The 20,570-nt window shown below is 41.1% G+C and overlaps 1 protein-coding gene across 1 annotated transcript; it reads left to right on the forward strand.

Annotated features, from left to right (window-relative positions):
* Positions 1-224: 224 nt before the first annotated feature.
* LOC124137125 lies at positions 225-19,434 on the forward strand. The gene is made up of 5 exons (XM_046503303.2): positions 225-378; positions 9,547-9,586; positions 9,897-9,947; positions 15,392-15,592; positions 16,844-19,434. The coding sequence occupies exons 1-5, from the start codon at positions 376-378 to the stop codon at positions 17,068-17,070; spliced, it is 522 nt and encodes a 173-aa protein (XP_046359259.1). The 5' UTR covers positions 225-375; the 3' UTR covers positions 17,071-19,434.
* The last annotated feature ends 1,136 nt before the right edge of the window (positions 19,435-20,570 follow it).

A 20,570-nucleotide genomic window follows, 5' to 3' on the forward strand; every position in this document is an offset into this window, starting at 1 on the left:
TAGCACGCCCTCCGGACAGCCTAAACTTGCCACCTGAACAATGTACTAATACAGAAGGGCCATTGATGTGTATGTGTCCACCGTACGATTGATATAGACGTCAAGCGAGGTTTTCTACACCGCTGGCAGGGACCCAAATATCGCTCATTCAGTGTGTTTACATTAAATCACTGTTGGGGAATAAATAGGCTATTGAACACTGCCCGCCGCGATAAGGGCTGACACATGCGCAGAACCCTGCTGGTTGACTTGAAAGGCAGCTATCATTAATGGTGGCTGTCGAGGCAAGGTGTATATGTACCGTAATGATTGTCTGACAACTGACGGAAGGTGTACTCCTTATATCCCAGCTTCATGTAGTCCTACGGCACAGTAATGGTAAGTATTGTGGAAACATCGCGGTAAAATATCAAGATATGCTAGTTACAATGTGTGCATATGTTTCAGTTATAGTTAGAACAACAGGCTAGGGTTAAGGTACTCAACAAGCTCCTGTGTTTGACATAACAGTACTACCAAGTGTGACAGTATGCATTTTCCCGGCTTATGTTTGTGAATGTACTCTTAACCTATATGTAAAATGCGACCATGATCGATTAATTAATTAATCTTTTGTAAACTCTGATTATCAGAATGCAAGCATATTGTTTAATATTCCTGTTCCAATGTTACCCTTTTCGAAGTTACACCAACATCCCAGTTTCTGCGGGGGCCTAGTGGTTAAAGCGTTCGCTCGTCACGCCAAACCCCGGCCGCTTCATACCAAAAGACGTAAAAAGATTGTACTTGTTGTTACCCTGTCTGGCACACGGCATTAAGGGGCTAAAACAAGGACTGGTCGGCTCGGAGTCAGTATACTGTGTCTGAGTGGGGTATTCATGTTAAACTGCGGCATGGTATCTCAGTGTGCTAGCACTATAAATCGGCAACAGTCCGGACTAGTACAAGCACACACACACACACACACACACACACACACACACACACACACACACACACACACACACACACACACACACACACACACACACACACACACACACACACACACACACACACACACACACACACACACACGTCGCTATATAAGTGCAATAATCTTGTCCAAATTATTAAATCTCTCCTATTAACATTAATACCTTAGTTTGGTCTTAAATAGTCGTACTCCAGCTTGAAACGCTTGGGTTGTCTTAACTTCAGTTACTTTATTGCTGTAGTTGTTAACATGTTCTCATAACAAAGTATGTTGTTTAATATTAGGCTTGTAATACTGCGCACTTAACGCCATGCATAGCGATCTGACCCACCACATGGCTTATTGACTCATGATCAAGGCGACGTCTCCCTGGTAAGGTTGCCGACTATTTATGTGTTTGGGGCGTGCTACTGTGTTTCATCGGAATTTAGATTTAGTTTTTACCCGAGTACTGAAAACTGAACCTGCCGATACTGAAATATGTCAAAACCAAACTCTGGCTAGTCTAAATACCGGATCAGGGATGCGAACGTTGTGTTCGTATAATAACAGCAAAAGACCCACCTCCCGCTGAAATATCACTAATCCTGACCACTGTATAAATCGAACTTTATTTTTGGTCCCACACAAGTACGGTTTCGACCGCCCCCATGGTGCTTTTGATAAAGAGTCTGCCCGGAGAGCCGAAGTTGATGGTTCGATCCCCGGTCGCGTCATACCAATAGACGTTATAAATTAAAAATGTGTACATGGCGCTCGGCACTGAGGAGATAAAACAAGGATTGGTCGGCACGGAGTCAGTATACAGTGTCTGAGTCGGGTATATAAGCGCAATACTCTTGAATGCCAAGTTAAACCCAATTTCACCTCACCACCGAATATGTATACTATCATATCGCCCCTTAAGTGGCTTGTCTGATTTCTACAAGATCCTACTGACGAAGGTCGATATCCATAACGGAGACTGGAACACTGTGAATGAAATGAAATAAAGTTATAGGGAAAATGTAAAGTTGTAAGTACATTTGTATGTTCATATACAACTATACGCCGTTAACCCCAGCGGATCCGTACCCAGTAAGATTGTCCGGATTAACGACTTCTCGTTATAGGGTCATGTTCCTCTGTATTTGTACCGATAGGAGTAACATGTTCTGGCCCAACGTTGTTTGTTCTGTATATTGGGTCATGTTCCTCTGTCTTTGTACCGATAGGAGAAGCATGTTCTGGCCCAACGTTGTTTCTTCTGTATATTGGGTCATGTTCCTCTGTCTTTGTACCGATAGGAGTAACATGTTCTGGCCCAACGTTGTTTCTTCTGTATATTGGGTCATGTTCCTCTGTCTTTGTACCGATAGGAGTAACATGTTCTGGCCCAACGTTGTTTCTTCTGTATATTGGGTCATGTTCCTCTGTCTTTGTACCGATAGGAGTAACATGTTCTGGGCTGACGGTGTTTCTTCTGTATATTGGGTCATGTCCCCCTGTATTTGTACCGATAGGAGAAGCATGTTCTGGCCCAACGTTGTTTCTTCTGTATATTGGGTCATGTTCCTCTGTCTTTGTACCGATAGGAGTAACATGTTCTGGGCTGACGGTGTTTCTTCTGTATATTGGGTCATGTCCCCCTGTATTTGTACCGATAGGAGTAACATGTTCTGGCCCAACGTTGTTTCTTCTGTATATTGGGTCATGTTCCTCTGTATTTGTACCGATAGGAGTAACATGTTCTGGCCCAACGTTGTTTCTTCTGTATATTGGGTCATGGTCCTCTGTATTTGTACCGATAGGAGTAACATGTTCTGGCCCAACGTTGTTTCTTCTGTATATTGGGTCATGTTCCTCTGTATTTGTACCGATAGGAGTAACATGTTCTGGCCCAACGTTGTTTCTTCTGTATATTGGGTCATGTTCCTCTGTATTTGTACCGATAGGAGTAACATGTTCTGGCCCAACGTTGTTTCTTCTGTATATTGGGTCATGTTCCTCTGTATTTGTACCGATAGGAGTAACATGTTCTGGCCCAACGTTGTTTCTTCTGTATATTGGGTCATGGTCCTCTGTATTTGTACCGATAGGAGTAACATGTTCTGGCCCAACGTTGTTTCTTCTGTATATTGGGTCATGTTCCTCTGTCTTTGTACCGATAGGAGAAGCATGTTCTGGGCTGACGGTGTTTCTTCTGTATATTGGGTCATGTTCCTCTGTCTTTGTACCGATAGGAGTAACATGTTCTGGCCCAACGGTGTTTCTTCTGTATATTGGGTCATGTTCCTCTGTCTTTGTACCGATAGGAGTAGCATGTTCCGGGCTGACGGTGTTTGTTCTGTATGTTGGGTCATGTCCCCCTGTATTTGTACCGATAGGAGTAGCATGTTCTGGGCTGATAGTGTTTCTTCTGTATATTGGGTCATGTTCCTCTGTCTTTGTACCGATAGGAGCAGCATCTTCTGGGCTGACGGTGTTTCTTCTGTATATTGGGTCATGTTCCTCTGTATTTGTACCGATAGGAGTAACATGTTCTGGGCTGATAGTGTTTCTTCTGTATATTGGGTCATGTTCCTCTGTCTTTGTACCGATAGGAGTAGCATGTTCTAGGCTGACGGTGTTTCTTCTGTATGTTGGGTCATGTCCCCCTGTATTTGTACCGATAGGAGTAGCATGTTCTGGGCTGATAGTGTTTCTTCTGTATATTGGGTCATGTTCCTCTGTCTTTGTACCGATAGGAGCAGCATCTTCTGGGCTGACGGTGTTTCTTCTGTATATTGGGTCATGTTCCTCTGTCTTTGTACCGATAGGAGTAACATGTTCTGGGCTGATAGTGTTTCTTCTGTATATTGGGTCATGTTCCTCTGTCTTTGTACCGATAGGAGAAGCATGTTCTGGGCTGATAGTGTTTCTTCTGTATATTGGGTCATGTTCCTCTGTCTTTGTACCGATAGGAGTAGCATGTTCTAGGCTGACGGTGTTTCTTCTGTATATTGGGTCATGTTCCTCTGTCGTTGTACCGATAGGAGAAGCATGTTCTGGGCTGACGGTGTTTCTTCTGTATATTGGGTCATGTTCCTCTGTCTTTGTACCGATAGGAGTAACATGTTCTGGGCTGATAGTGTTTCTTCTGTATATTGGGTCATGTTCCTCTGTCTTTGTACCGATAGGAGAAGCATGTTCTGGGCTGATAGTGTTTCTTCTGTATATTGGGTCATGTTCCTCTGTCTTTGTACCGATAGGAGCAGCATCTTCTGAGCTGACGGTGTTTCTTCTGTATATTGGATCATGTTCCTCTGTCTTTGTACCGATAGGAGTAGCATGTTCTGGGCTGATAGTGTTTCTTCTGTATATTGGGTCATGTCCCCCTGTATTTATACCGATAGGAGTAGCATGTTCTGGGCTGACGGTGTTTCTTCTGTATATTGGGTCATGTCCCCCTGTATTTGTACCGATAGGAGAAGCATGTTCTGGGCTGATAATGTTTCTTCTGTATGTTGGGTCATGAACCCCTGTATTTATACCGATAGGAGTAGCATGTTCTGGGCTGACGGTGTTTCTTCTGTATGTTAGGTCATGTCCCCCTGTATTTGTACCGATAGGAGTAGCATGTTCTGGGCTGACGGTGTTTCTTCTGTATCCTGGGTCATGAACCCCTGTATTTGTACCGATAGGAGTAGCATGTTCTAGGCTGACGGTGTTTCTTCTGTATATTGGGTCAAGTTCCTCTGTCTTTGTACCGATAGGAGCAGCATGTTCTTGGCTGACGGTGTTTCTTCTGTATATTGGGTCATGTTCCTCTGTCGTTGTACCGATAGGAGAAGCATCTTCTGGGCTGACGGTGTTTCTTCTGTATATTGGGTCATGTTCCTCTGTCTTTGTACCGATAGGAGTAGCATGTTCTGGGCTGACGGTGTTTCTTCTGTATATTGGGTCATGTTCCTCTGTCTTTGTACCGATAGGAGAAGCATGTTCTGGGCTGACGGTGTTTCTTCTGTATATTGGGTCATGTTCCTCTGTCTTTGTACCGATAGGAGTAGCATGTTCTGGGCTGATAGTGTTTCTTCTGTATATTGGGTCATGTTCCTCTGTCTTTGTACCGATAGGAGTAGCATGTTCTGGGCTGACGGTGTTTCTTCTGTATATTTGGTCATGTTCCCCTGTATTTGTACCGATAGGAGTAGCATGTTCTGGGCTGACGGTGTTTCTTCTGTATGTTTGGTCATGTTCCTCTGTCTTTGTACCGATAGGAGTAGCATGTTCTGGGCTGACGGTGTTTCTTCTGTATGTTAGGTCATGTCCCCCTGTATTTGTACCGATAGGAGTAGCATGTTCTGGGCTGACGGTGTTTCTTCTGTATCCTGGGTCATGTCCCCCTGTATTTGTACCGATAGGAGTAGCATGTTCTGGGCTGACGGTGTTTCTTCTGTATATTGGGTCAAGTTCCTCTGTCTTTGTACCGATAGGAGTAGCATGTTCTTGGCTGATAGTGTTTCTTCTGTATATTGGGTCATGTTCCTCTGTCTTTGTACCGATAGGAGAAGCATGTTCTGGGCTGACGGTGTTTCTTCTGTATATTGGGTCATGTTCCTCTGTCTTTGTACCGATAGGAGTAGCATGTTCTGGGCTGACGGTGTTTCTTCTGTATATTGGGTCATGTTCCTCTGTCTTTGTACCGATAGGAGAAGCATGTTCTGGGCTGACGGTGTTTCTTCTGTATATTTGGGTCATGTTCCTCTGTCTTTGTACCGATAGGAGTAGCATGTTCTGGGCTGATAGTGTTTCTTCTGTATATTGGGTCATGTTCCTCTGTCTTTGTACCGATAGGAGTAGCATGTTCTGGGCTGATAGTGTTTCTTCTGTATATTTGGTCATGTTCCTCTGTATTTGTACCGATAGGAGTAGCATGTTCTGGGCTGACGGTGTTTCTTCTGTATGTTGGGTCATGTTCCTCTGTCTTTGTACCGATAGGAGTAACATGTTCTGGGCTGACGGTGTTTCTTCTGTATATTGGGTCATGTTCCTCTGTATTTGTACCGATAGGAGAAGCATATTCTGGGCTGATAATGTTTCTTCTGTATGTTGGGTCATGAACCCCTGTATTTGTACCGATAGGAGTAGCATGTTCTGGGCTGATAGTGTTTCTTCTGTATATTGGGTCATGTCCCCCTGTATTTGTATCGATAGGAGTAGCATGTTCTGGGCTGACGGTGTTTCTTCTGTATATTGGGTCATGTCCCCCTGTATTTGTACCGATAGGAGTAGCATGTTCTGGGCTGATAGTGTTTCTTCTGTATATTGGGTCATGTCCCCCTGTATTTGTATCGATAGGAGTAGCATGTTCTGGGCTGACGGTGTTTCTTCTGTATGTTGGGTCATGTTCCTCTGTATTTGTACCGATAGGAGCAGCATGTTCTGGGCTGATAGTGTTTCTTCTGTATATTGGGTCATGTCCCCCTGTATTTGTATCGAGAATGAGTAGCATGTTCTAGGCTGACGGTGTTTCTTCTGTATATTGGGTCATGTTCCTCTGTATTTGTACCGATAGGAGTAGCATCTTCTGGGCTGACGGTGTTTCTTCTGTATATTGGGTCATGTTCCTCTGTCTTTGTACCGATAGGAGTAGCATGTTCTGGGCCAACGGTGTTTCCTCTGTATATTAAGAACCTATGTATCTTACACGTATCACGTTTTGAGTAGTTAGATATTGATATACGTTTAAGCTTTTTTCAGAAATAGTATTAATGCAACTGAGATTATTTCATTCTACTTTGAACTATCAGTATCTAATAATGATAGGCCCATTGTAAACCCGAATATGTATATACGTTAAAGGCATATGCACAGTAAGGATTTTTCATATTTTTACCCAAATAAATATAGTCGAGGAAAAACATTGTTGCACATTTTCATCCATTTGATACTACACCGGCTTACGTGTATTAACCATGAGCAGGTTGGGATACAAAGTGACGCTCTCATACCGAACCGAATCACAACGGTGAAACCATATCCAATCGGGTGATACAAATGTACATATCATATTAAATCACCCGTATGACGAAACCATGGATGACGGAAGTCCGGACCAGCAGCCTTTCTCTGTGTGTATATCACCCGAGTGATATGATGTATTTTTAACATGAAGCAATCAGGGAGTCTCGCCTAGAGACGTGGCCTTGCATTCTGACAAGCCATTCATAAAACCATACCTTATAACATATGCCCCAATGTTCATATCCTGCAGTATACTTCATATTTTAATATATCAAAAACATCGTAAAACGATATGCACTGACAAGTCGTTATCCCTTTTTCAAATTGAAATATTTCACGTGTGGATTTGTCCAAAGTAACTCATAATTTGTTGTATATTGTCATAGAGTCATGGCGGCACTTAACATTTTCCCATAATAGCTATATTGTATCAGCTAAATACACCAAGATCACAAAATGTTCTTTTCCTCAGGACGGTTCCACTCACGAGCATATGACAATGTAATGGCAACCCAAAATTCTTTCTACCACGAACGCCGCAGTGTTTAACAAGTGCAAAGCGATTAAAGGACTCAACTTGCACGCCACGATGATCAATCGCGTATAGAATATTTGAAGATAAGGAGCTGGAAAATATTCCAGTTAACACAGAAACGATAATGATCCATGCTAATTTGATCCCTTCTTTGCAAGGTTGGATAAGATCATATCTTTAAATCTCGACTTGACAGTCGGTAGTGTGCACTTGTGAATACGTTGTCTTTACGCACACACGAATAGTTCACCTCTGTGGTTAAAGTATAGACGACCTGGTTTGTCTGGACGCAATCAAAACGTTTTACAACCCAATCTGCAGTGGGTTTTACTCCAGTTGTGTTAAGGGGTATAAAGTCATTCCACTCCGTGCCTTTTCAGTACCATTACTCTTGCGTGTTAAATACAGCAAAATGTCTCCACGGTTTTATGAATGACTGTTCAGATTCGATTTGAAAATATAACTAAATTTATAAATTAGTTTTCCTTTAGTGGTTCTTGTTATATAAAAGCGATTTCATAAAGACAAAAATATTAATCATGTTACTCAATTCTCTCAATACACTCAGTATCTATAAAAGAAATCCTTTAATATTGTGTAGGGTAATTAAAACATGCATTGATCTTGATGTGGAATTTCCTCGGAGGTAATGAAGGATCATTCCACAATGGCAATTAGAAACTAGAAAACAAATGTTTGTAACCCATATTGAAAACATGCAGTAGAAAAGTCTCTTAAGGGTTGAAATTAAATGACTATTAACATATATCAATTCAGAAGAATGTGTGTAATAAAATATGTACATATTCCAACAGTCTGATAAAAGTATTCCATGTAAATATATTAATCATAAACTGGAAGCTTTTCAATCCCGTTTTTGTTGTTCAAGTCAGAATTTGTCAAAGAAACTCAGCGGGGTATGTGTGCATAAAATGATAACATATAACACAATCTTAGTCCACACGACATAGTAGGCATAAACTATCTGCTTTACATTTAACGGTTGATCCGTTAGATTTAGATAGACTTGTGAACGCAGGGGCCTCTGGGTCTTGGTGTGTGACATGACATTGGTAACGCACTTGTTTACTGGAGTAAACCGCTTTTTGTCGAAGTAAGTGTTAGATAAACGAATGCATTGTGCCGTTGGGGACATATATAGAATTACATTTGACATTAAATCAAACGGATTAGAGTTAATCATTATAAATAAAAGCGACACAACCCTTCAAGATTAATTTATTCATAAAAATTCTCTGTCAAAAACCGAGTCGATTGTACGATTCCGACGATATCAGGTTCATAAATCACCATCAAGCAGGTGGTTGCGGAAAGGTGAGCGTATCCTGCCCCACCGGTGGCACCAATTACAGCCACATGCAAAGTAATATAATTGTTACTTATATTTTCAAAAAGACTTTAAACAGTCATTCCTAAAACCGGGAAGAAATTATTCAAAACACAAGAGTAATAGTAATGAAAAGGCACAAATGCTTTATAACCTTTTACTTTAGGAGACAAGTCAGATGTTCACCTGAGAAATACGGGAATGTATGGTACAAGCCAAAATATGGAATACAATCGCACATAATTTTGGTCACTGGTTCGTCAAATTTTGACATGTCCTCCTCGGATCGTGTCTACCTTAAAATCTTTTGAAAGCTTTACTGATGCCTTGAATGTTGTAATCTTGATCAAACAACTTTTCAGCAAGTTTGTTTGTTTGTTGTTTTGCGTCGCACTCAGCAATATTCAAGCTATATGACGGCGGGCTGTAAATAATCGAGTCTGGACCAGACAGTCCAGTGATTGACATCATGAGTATCGATCCACGCAATTGGAATACGATGACATACGTCAACCAAGTCAGCGAGCCTGACCACCCGATCCCGTTAGTCGCCTCTTACGACAACCATAGTCACCTTTTACGTCAAGCATGGGTTGTTGAAGACCTATTCTACCCCGGAATATTCACGGGTCCTTTTGAGCAAGAGTCGAAAGTCACAATGTAATTGTATAAATCTATGATTTACGTCGTTTTCTTTGTCAGGTTTCTGATAAGGCCAGTTTAGTGGAACGAGTATCAATACGTAAGTATATCTGATTTTCAATCAAGTTTTCTGAAATAGTCGTCCATCTCCTGTTGATCGACAAAAAATAATTTTTAAAGCGCAAAAAAGATGATTGGTATGATGTGCCTTGCGGCATCGATCGTTAAATAGCTTATAGGCCAGTCCACAACATGGTAACAAAACAAACAAGGCTGAAAATATATGCATTTTATTCTTAGACACACACTGATTGAAGTAAATGACTTATTTAATTGAGACCTTACAGTAATGAATGTTATATATACGTAAAATCTATTTTATTTGAATACTATCTTTTTTCTTTTTGCAGTGGGATGTGTGATCTTCATTGGACTCTTTGGAATCGTTAAATTTGTTTTAGGTTGGTATACTGTAGCCTCTTTTTCTTGTTCATTGCACGTTAAGACATGTAAGATATACATTACACATTGTTTGTTAAACCTAAATTTGGACAATGAGTATGGCATGTCATTAAAGTAGCAGTTTGTAAAATACGCGACATCGTGCCTTTCGCTGAAGTAAATGTCATTTACGCGTTGTGTAAAGTAATTCATAAGCACAAGCAATGGCTAAAATAGCCCACATCACATCGCTAGCATTGAGTAATACAGCCTATATCACATCGGTAGCATTGGGTAAAACCACAAGCATTTGATAAAATAGCCCATACCACTGTGCAAGGAGTGCACCAGCTTACCCTATTCTGTTAAGCACACCATATCACCACATCAAGGTTAAGTGTGTCGTAAAACAACATTGGGTTAAAGTGTATCAGAGCACAAAATTGGGTTAAGTGTGTCATATCACCTCACTGGGTTTAAGCGTGTCATATCACCATATTGGTTAAGGTACACCATATCATCACATTGGAGTAAGTGTGCCATATCATCACATTGGATTAAGTGTGCTATATCATCACATTGGAGTAAGTGTGCCATATCATCACATTGGATTAAGTGTGCCATATCATCACATTGGGCTAAGTACGCCATATCATAACATTGGGCTAAGTACGCAACATCACCATGATGGGTTAAGTCTGCCATATCACCACATTAGGTAAATCGCACCATATCACCATATTGTGTAAAATGCATCATTTCACCACAGTTCACCATGTCATAGCATTGGGGTAAGTGTGCAATATCACCACATTGGTAAAGCTCACAATATCACCATATTAGGTTAAATGTACCATATCACCACATTGGGTAAAGCGCACCACATCACCATATTAGGTCAAGTGTACCATATCACCACATTGGGTAAAGCGCACCACATCACCATATTAGGTTAAATGTACCATATCACCACATTGGGTAAAGAGGGGGGGGGGGGCACGCGTGGCCCAGTCGTCTAAGGCGCCGCGATTCGCTGTGTAGAGTTGCGTCCCTTAGGCACACCAGAAACCTATGATTGTTTCTACCGATTATGTTTCTAGGTTTGTCAGCACCATCCCCGTGCTCGTGGGTTTCACCGAAGTGGTTAACGTCTGAGACCTGCATCACGTCGGGCTTTCCTCCCACATTAAGCTGACAAGCCGTGATATAACTGGAATACTGTTAAAAGCGGCATTAAACCAAACTCACTCACTCACTCATTGGTGTGTGTCACAATGTAATCTACTCTTAATGTAATTGAATTGCGTTTTCATAAATAACCGAACGGCTGCGTATGTCATTGATGTATTACCGATATACATGTAAGTATGTATATCCTTAAGGCAGGTTGCTGATGTGGAATTCTTCTGAGTAAGTAGAGGGGCGGTCGGGTAGCCTAGTGGTTAAAGCGTTCGCTCGTCACGCCGAAGACCCGGGTTCGAATCCCGACATGGGTACAATGTGTGAAGCCCATTTCCTCCGCCGTGATATTGCTGGAATATTGCTAAAAGCGGCGTAAAACCAAACTCACTCACTCACACTCACTCTGAGTAAGTAAGTTGCCTTAACACCGCTTTGAACAATATTTCAGTTATATCATGCCGCGTCGGCTTGTAGTGAGGGGAAAGCCCGTAATGATGCATTTCTTGGACGTTTACTACTTTGGTGAAACTCACGAGCACGTGTATGGTGCTGACAATCTGAGCGAATCTAGGATTACAACCTACGATCTTCGGTTTCTGACATGTCCAGCTCTGCACTGCTAATCGCGGTGTCTCAGACGACTGGGCCACCCGTTCCTTCCTAATACTTCTGAAATATTTCCTGTGATGAATGTACACGCTCGAAAGTGACATATTGATACTGTCAGCATGCCACACTGCTTCAGCAATACGCTAAGTGTTGCCGTGGTTGGCTAAGTAGGTTACATAAGTAGGCTTATCTGCATAACGAATTACAGGCTGAGTCAGTCCTCGATCAATAGATAGGATATCTCGTGTCCCTTAAACACCTTTATTGGTATGTCAGGTCGTCGGCATTCACTGTAAGGTGTATTGTATCGGTGCAAGGGGTGTTTCACTTCAGTGCACTAATACTGTGCACGTACGCATGACTTGTAGTTGGCACAAGTCCAAGAACATAGTACAGTCAAAGTTGATATTTTTCAGAGCGATATCTGACATTTTAGCAGATAGTTCATGCACACCACCCTCGGCCCCCGTCAAGTTATGTTGTAGAATTGGTCATCAGCAACAAACTTTTCGTAATCGTGGGATCGTGGGGTTAGGCTTTCTGACTTGGTTAATGCCTGGCATCGTATCCGAATTGCGTAGACCGATGCTCGTGGTGTCAATCACTGGTTTTTCTGGTCCTCGATTGGGTTCCGCTTCGCTAATAATATTTCACGGTATTTCCGTTATATCACGAGGTGCCGAGAAACATAATCAAGGCTAAACTTGATTAGTATCCGCATTTCTTGGACGCTTAAGGGACGTAACATTGCACAGTGAATTGCGGATCCTTGGACAACTGGGCTACTCTTGTAGTGAGTCAATAAGTGTGTGGGTAAACGCCGATTTGAAAAGTATTTCATTCGTATTGCTGCATGTCGGCATGTGTCAGTAACAACGATGGCGCGGATAATACAACTCTTACAACAATATCGTTGCAGTGTTAGTACCTCGCTATATTATTACACATGGACAATGCCTATTTAAAATCTTGTGCATTACAACTGTTCACATATGTACACATACACATCTCTAATGCTGACGGGGTTAAGCAGTCATCCGTAGTAACGGGAGCCCGTATTTCCGAGGAAAGGAACATTATATTTTTTTCCAGAAGATTGGGGAAAGTTTCATAAATCAGTCTGTACAAGACCACGACAAAGAGCTTGTAGAACCACACCGAGATATTCGACCTTGCCTTCTTTGGTAGGGTTATGTCAGCAAGAGGTCATATGGCCAGGCTCATTATGAGGGTCCATCATTCACATTGCGTCCTCGAATTAAACGTGTGCGTCATCACGAACATGTGATGTCATAGCTAAGAATGTGACCTCCACATTTCTAGGTCAGGATTTACAAACAACAAGGACCGTTGTCCTTTAGATTAATGGAGATTTCATGTTAATCGTGATGTTTATTGTACAGCGAATAATTAATTATAACTACTTTTATAATTCCCTTCAACTTCAACACTAACCTTTACATGTTGTTATTATGTATACATCTAGTTACTTTGAGTCCCTTGTCTTAGGCGTACCAGAAACCTAATTGTATGATCGAGGGTTTGAATCCAAAATCGACTGATCCTGATTCATGGTTTGTCAACACCATACCAGCTCATGGGTTTTACCACGTGGTAATCGTCTAAGATCTTCACCACTACGGACTTCCAAGCTGACACTCGGGGATACAACAATTGTACAAAGCGGCGTAAAAAGACATCCACTCACGTCGAACAGAGTAGACTTTGGTAGTCTCAACATGTACAATGTGTATGTAAGATTCTCTTTGTCGCCGTGTTGTGGACACAGGTGGCCCAGTCATTATAAGCTGTGCAAAGTGTCGTTCATTATTAAGCATGTTACACTTTCTAACGTTTACATATACAAAAGTAGATGGACGGCATAAATCACTTTTCTTTTATTTCTCAAATATTTACCCAATGTACATTTCCGGAAACCACGTGGGGATTCGGGGTTAGAATAGGTCTCATGCAACCTATGCTGGTCGTGAGAGGCGACCAATTGAGCCGGGTGGCTATGCTTGGTGAATTGGTTGAGAGCGTGTTCTGGTACCCCGACGTTGTGGATCGTCGCTCAAAATATGGATTACTGGATCGTCTGGTCCAGTCTCCATTATTTACAGGCAGCCGTCATGTAGCTGGAATATTGCAAACACATAACAAACAAACGGGCAGAATAGGTATCTAATACGTATACCCCATGTAATAGCTGACTCAGAGTAGGGTCCGCTTGTTCCAATAATTTACCTGTCTCAGTGTCTTCGTACCCCTGATTGATGACGTGGGCTGATGTTCATGTTATCGACCACTGGTTTGATTGACACGGCCTGAATTAATGACATTCTCTGGTTATGTGGCCATAAAATTAATGAAACTCACTTATTGTAATCTAGAGAAGCACGGAGGCTCTAAACCCTGCCAGACGTGGGGTTCTCTTCGGACTTCAGCAATAAACCGCCAAATCAGTTAGTTGAAAATCACATGTCCAAAAGAATAATGTATTAGGATAAAAAAGATATCACCTTGCAAAACAAATGATAAATCACCTAGAAAGAAGTTGTGTGCCCTCAAAGATGGCAGGTGTTATTGATATACGGCCGGTTGTCAAATTCCATAGGTTGGGGTGAAATGCCTTTTGTGATGACATTCTGAATAGTATAGTGCGTTATTTATATACCTTGATTGCTTTTTCGAGAATGGCTTTGGAGCTTACATCCAAGGTTTGGCTCTGATAATGAGCCTATGTCTGCCAGGAATATGCCCCGTCGCATGGATTCAACAGTTTTGTGAGTTTCTGCATCACTTTGTGAGTTTCTCCCATGCCTGTTCAAAGTGACGGAACGTGTGGCCAAATGGTTTGAGAATTTCCTGATGTCGGGGTCAAATATCACATCTATCCCAATTAATTGTACCCGTGCTGGTGGGTTTCGACTCCGAGCCGTCTCTCAACATAGAGCTGTGTGTTTTTGTGATATGACTGAAATACTGTTAAAAGCGACGTTAAACCCTACTCACTCACTCACATAGAATATAATAACCCATTCCTTCATAAAAATACAGATTGTTTAGACATTTGAAAAAGTGGAATGAGAATGCATATCTCAGACTAAATAACACTGAACAATATACAATGTAACACGATCAAGCATTAATCATCAGTTGTTTTCGAGTTGTTTGCATTCGTTTCAAAACAATTATTCACATCTTTTACCTCTTTTGTCATCTTTTTGTCATGCTTTGCGTGTATTCACAAATAAAACTCGATCAGCATAGCATATGTATTATGAAGAGACACACATACTTTTTAAAGATTTCTGAGAATCTCGCATGTTGTGTTCCGTGAACTACAACATTACGACCCCTGGTTTTCCAAATGGGATTTCTGTATTCCGAACCTATCCAATTTCTTTTTTATTTTTATTTTTTTTGTTATTTATTTATTTAATTTTATTTTTTGGTGTGTGTGTGTGTGTGGGGGGGGGGGGGGGGGGGGGGTGCGTGTGGTTGATACAGGCTTAAATAGAATAATCCCTTGTTTTGTCAAAATGTCCTGCTTAATGTCCCAACGTATTCTGACACAACGTGTTTTCGACCTCATGTTTTCGTGTTTACTGTTTTAATCTACATACACGCATATAATAAAACGTCATCATTTATACATCTCTGTTGCCAGGATGGGTATACATGAACGAATGCGCCGACATGGTTCTCCTTCCGGTTTACCTGATACTTGGAGGAGTAATCTCCCTTGTTCCATCTTTGTTGTCTTTTTACCGGCGTATCAACCATAAAGCTCGTTCCAAGAAGGTCGTGGACGACCTGTGGTGGATCCTTGGTGCTGTCTTCTTCCTGACACTGGTGCATATAGTGGCTGGTTAGTTCTTTTGCCTTATACGTGAGGTGAGGTAGGGTAACTTAGGGGGTAAAGCTTTCCCTTTTCACGCTGCAGACCCGTGTTCAATTCCCCACATGGGTACAATGTGTGAATCCCATTTCTGGTGCCCCCCGTCGTGATATTGCAGGAAATTTGCTAAAAGCAAAATAAAAGTTTACTTTCAGCAATATTGTTGGAGCTTGTGACCCAAACATATAGAAACAATTTAAACGGTCCTTACCAATGTATTTACTGTCATTGTATATACTACTAAGACACTTATAGGAACCGCATATTTTGTTCTTGCCCCTGTGATCACGACGGTGGACACCAAAAATCGGCTTCGCGTATTGCACCAATTTGGGGAATCAACCCAGGGCCACAAATTAGATGTTGTCGCCCGTGAAGTTTCGGGGACTCCAGCAACCCATGCTTGCCGTAAAAGGTGACTATGGTTGTCGTAAGAGGCGACTAACGGGATCGGTCAGGCACGCTGACTTGGTTGGTGCATGTCATCGTATCCCAAATGCGTGGATCGATGCTCATGATGCCAATCACTGGATTGTCTGGTCCGGACTCGATTATTTACAGACCGCTGACAAATAGCTTGAATATTGATGAGTGCGGCGTTAAAAAACAAACAAAAAACATTAGATTTTGTTGAAAATGATATACGGCCAGACAAGGTTTCCAGTAACTGTTGATGGCGCTCGAATTTTCTTATGACTGTCGCCCATGAACCCTGTGGCGTGGATCGTTGCATTAAGTCACAAGTTCACTAGTCCAGGCACGGGTATTTTAAGCCGCCTTCTATATTGCTGACTGCATCGTTAACAAACATTCAATCACTCACAACTTACATTTTTCACATGTTAACAGTGAGGCCAATACAAAATGATACGTTTATAATAGCTTGTGAATATCCTTTTGGCAACACGTTTGCAAAGAGTGCATCATCTACAGAAGGAACATCCTTCTAGGATAGACCTAAAGTAATAGCCAATGATTGTCGTAAGAGAGGACTAAATGGATCGGGCGATCAGTGACTTGGTTGATTGTCATAGAACCCCGACGGCATAGATCATTGCTTAATATCCACTATTTGGCCTCGCCCATTTTGTCCAGGGCGCTAATAAAGCTGGAACATTGTGGCTGGGTGGTTAAACTACATTCACTCACACAATATCTGCCTACTTATATCCTAATGAATCCTCGACTGCAATATGACCCCCATTACCGTTGTACTTTCAGGGTCCATGTACATCCTGGTGTCTGTTGTGCAAGCCAGAGTTATCGGGCGTTTGTGCACCGCGCCCTGGCTACCTCCATTTGGCGTCGCGGCCTTGTGTTTAGACTGGGTGTGTTTCGCTGTGTTCATGTGTGTATTCTGTGACGTGGAGTACAAGGCACCCCCACCAAGCACAGAACCGGCCCTACCCAATTACTGGAGACACAGGCATAGACTCAGGCGCTACTAAAACCCGCGAGTTATCTCCCCTTTGGTGGGTTATCTTGCCAGATATACGCGTGAAGCTACAGAATGATGCTACACTCAACGATGGAATTTTACAATTCTGAATATAGACCGACTTAACAAGCACAGCACAAAGACACAGAAATTATTGTCTTGCACTATTAAGTTGGGGTAAATATTACATCAGATTATTGCGACTTTCTAGCCATTGTTACCTTAAAGTGAGTCATAAACATTTCACGTTTGCTATACTCTATACTATATGTACACTGGTGAGTGTGTCGTTCATGTTGTTCACGTTCTTTATCTTTATCACCAGTATGTCCATGTAAAGAGGGAAATCGAACCTAATTTAAACTTGCTTGACGAACGGCAAACCATTCCTAAGTATGGGTTAATGTATCCAACAGACCCATCATAAATTACAGGTTGCCGGGATATCTACACATCACAGATAAAAAAAAAAGTTTAACTAATTTGTTAAGTGGTTGCAAATTCATATGACGAGATTTGTAATTCTTTCCTTTGATGGATATTGTGCAAGGGTCAAACAGCGAGGAATGGTTAAGATCCACGTGTGGATGAAGCGACAAATGCCTCTAGGGATGCTGTTTTTGCACTGTGGTCATGACTTGGATGATATACACCTCCACGTAGACTCTACTGCTATCCTGGTTTGTGTAGATATACGTGTAGGGCAAACGCCTTTCCTATATTCGTACGATCTAATTTGTAAACTTCACATTTGGATCGGAGATGAGCATAATTACTTTTCTGTTATTAAGTTTTATATGAACTTCACTTTGAGATAATGAAATAAATTTAAATCAGAATATGAAATGTATTGGCTGCAGCAGGTAGAACTGGAGTAAGACGGTTGGGTATGTTCCTACTATGTGAGCACATTCTTGGGCAGAAAATTATAAAAACAAAACAGCAGATATCTCATATTCAAATCTTTATAACAAACTGTTTACATATCATTATAGCGTAAGCCTTTTTGGCATTAAGTTCTAGTCGGACTTTGGAGCTCTCACATGGGATTGAAGCAATGAAATGCCCTACTAAAATAGATAACATACGTGTAGTACTTGCATACCTAGGTCGCTAGTGGCTAGTGTCTCATTCCACAAAGCAATGTTAGCGCTACGACTTTTGTAAGTCTAAGATTCTTAAAATATAGGAGTTACGACCGTCTTAATGTAGAATGAGACCCAGGTGGTCGACAACAGATGAAAGTGAATGACGTATTTTAAAGGAAGCCATCGAGCGACTCCCAAAGTAACACGTGACCTACATACGTCACAATGGAATAGCCTTTATTCACAAGACACTAACGCCATGGCAACCAGTTACCCGAGTGCGAAATCGGCACCCCCGGAAGCGCTCGTTAAATCTCTAACATCATCGTCATCATCATCATCAACTATTTACGATATATACTACTCAAAAGAAGTTAAAGAACATGCGATTCACCAATATTCCTTTAGGTTATCTGTCAAGGCATGAAAAAAACGCAAAATATAGCACAATAATGTAAGCCTCATTCTGAGGAAAAAGCCGCACTTAGAATGTACGTTCGATGGCTACCTTTGATGTGTATTGTACTACACGGTTTTGACTTTCAGGGCACGTAAGCGTGTTATATCCCACTTGAAGTTTAATTTTCGTATTTTTGTATGGTTTAAGTTAGAAAAAGAATCGTAGACAGCTAATGTGTAGACCATGTGTGCACTTGTCTTTTGGTATATATGTTTTACATAGATATATGTTTTACATAGATGCTTAGACTGCATGTGTGTGACTATTTAATATTTAGATATGACGTGTTTTAAATGGCAGTTTTACACGGGTACGTTACCATAAAACGATTTTTATGTATTTAGTCATCATTAATATAGCAAGCTACATGTAGTTGTTATATCTAAAAGGTGACTCTATTCAAACCGTAGCTATAGCTGGTTGCTTTCATTGTTAGGTCGGGTGAAAATGATATTCAAACAATTTTATATGGTTACCCGAATTTCTAAATATATTATTTTCAAATTGCCATAAATTGTCCATGTAGCATGAAAACGAGCGTCCCTGTCATTTTCTCAGTCAAACCATCCCTATCATGATCAGTTTATCAACAGACATAATCCACGTCCAATAGTTGCCCGGTGCAGAACATTGCATATTTTAACGTAGTTTAATTATACGTGAGTGCCATATTAAATGTCTATACAAATGTGTGTTATATGTATATATTCCATGTAAAGAAGCGAATTGTGATACGTGTTCATGGACACTGAGATTGCTCTCAAAGAGACATATACATTCATGTTATCATTTACATTGTTGTAAATAAATATATCAGAAAAGCAAATCCTTTTAATTTATTGATTTGTAAGTGCATGGACGAGAACTGGACGCAAACCCACGCCTGGACAAAGCATCATATAGGAAAAGATGATCAATGTTGTTAACGTAATTCTCGCCCTTTTACTAAAGAGCACAACACATCAGCCATTCGCATTGTCTCGCATTATGATCCTTAACCTAACGTCACCATACACTTGCTCTTTGATTTCACAGTGAATCATTGTTAATCTGGACCCCATTAAACGTGAGCCAACGCCTTCTTTTATCGGGTCTTAGTCTATAACTGGGGACACTACTCTAAGCCATTACTAGTTAATCCAGAAAATCGATTATCCGGACGAATTCGATAAAAAAGATATCCCCCAGATAAACGGGGTTTCGATGCAATCTCTCTGTGTCATTTAAGGCTTTCCTCCCGCATTAAATGACACAGTTGCATGTATATGAGGGCATTATTGTTCAAAACGCTGCTAAATCTATTTTTGGTCATCTATACATGTGCTCGAAATATACAGTGATATACATGTTACTAACAGCGGTATTTGATTTGCGATCACTTGTCACGACATTCCTCTGTGGTTTGCTCGGTAGTCAGTACTACAGTGTCGACATGTAAACCTTGATCAACGTAGTCCGGTTTCAGTCAGGTCATATATCGCCTTTTCGTCACCTGGCTAGGCTCTAGCATACTGCAAAATTGTTTCTGAATTTAGACATATGTTTTTCAAAACCGTTAATACATTTGATTGCAAATTAGCAACGTGCTAAAACAACGCCCATCTTACAACTCTAACATTCGTAGACATTATGAGTGACGTAAATTATGTAATGGTTACTTAACGATAAAAAGTAGCACCGACTTGTATAATGTAGTTATATATAGTAATATAGTATAATATAGTATAATATATGGTTATATATAGGTCCGTGGTAGTAGCAACGACTGAATCGCAAAAGTGAATGTTAAATCTGGAAGGGAAATTTGACAAGTTGACATATCGATTATGTCGATTATACTATGATGACAAATGGTTCGTCAGCATCTTACCCGTGCTTATACAGGTATATACCAGGAAGGAAACTTGCAGTTTGTACTTAAAATATGTCATTTGTACACCTTGTCACAAGAATACCTCATTT

Source organism: Haliotis rufescens, unplaced genomic scaffold (assembly GCF_023055435.1).
Source record: "Haliotis rufescens isolate VD_foot unplaced genomic scaffold, xgHalRufe1.0.p SCAF_5, whole genome shotgun sequence".
Taxonomy (NCBI): Eukaryota; Metazoa; Mollusca; class Gastropoda; order Lepetellida; family Haliotidae; genus Haliotis; species Haliotis rufescens.

Coding starts and splice junctions, on each gene's coding strand:
- LOC124137125 (XM_046503303.2), top strand. Junction 9,587..9,896: donor AGTGGAACGAGTATCAATAC/GTAAGTATATCT, acceptor TTCTTTTTGCAG/TGGGATGTGTGATCTTCATT. Junction 9,948..15,391: donor AATCGTTAAATTTGTTTTAG/GTTGGTATACTG, acceptor CTCTGTTGCCAG/GATGGGTATACATGAACGAA.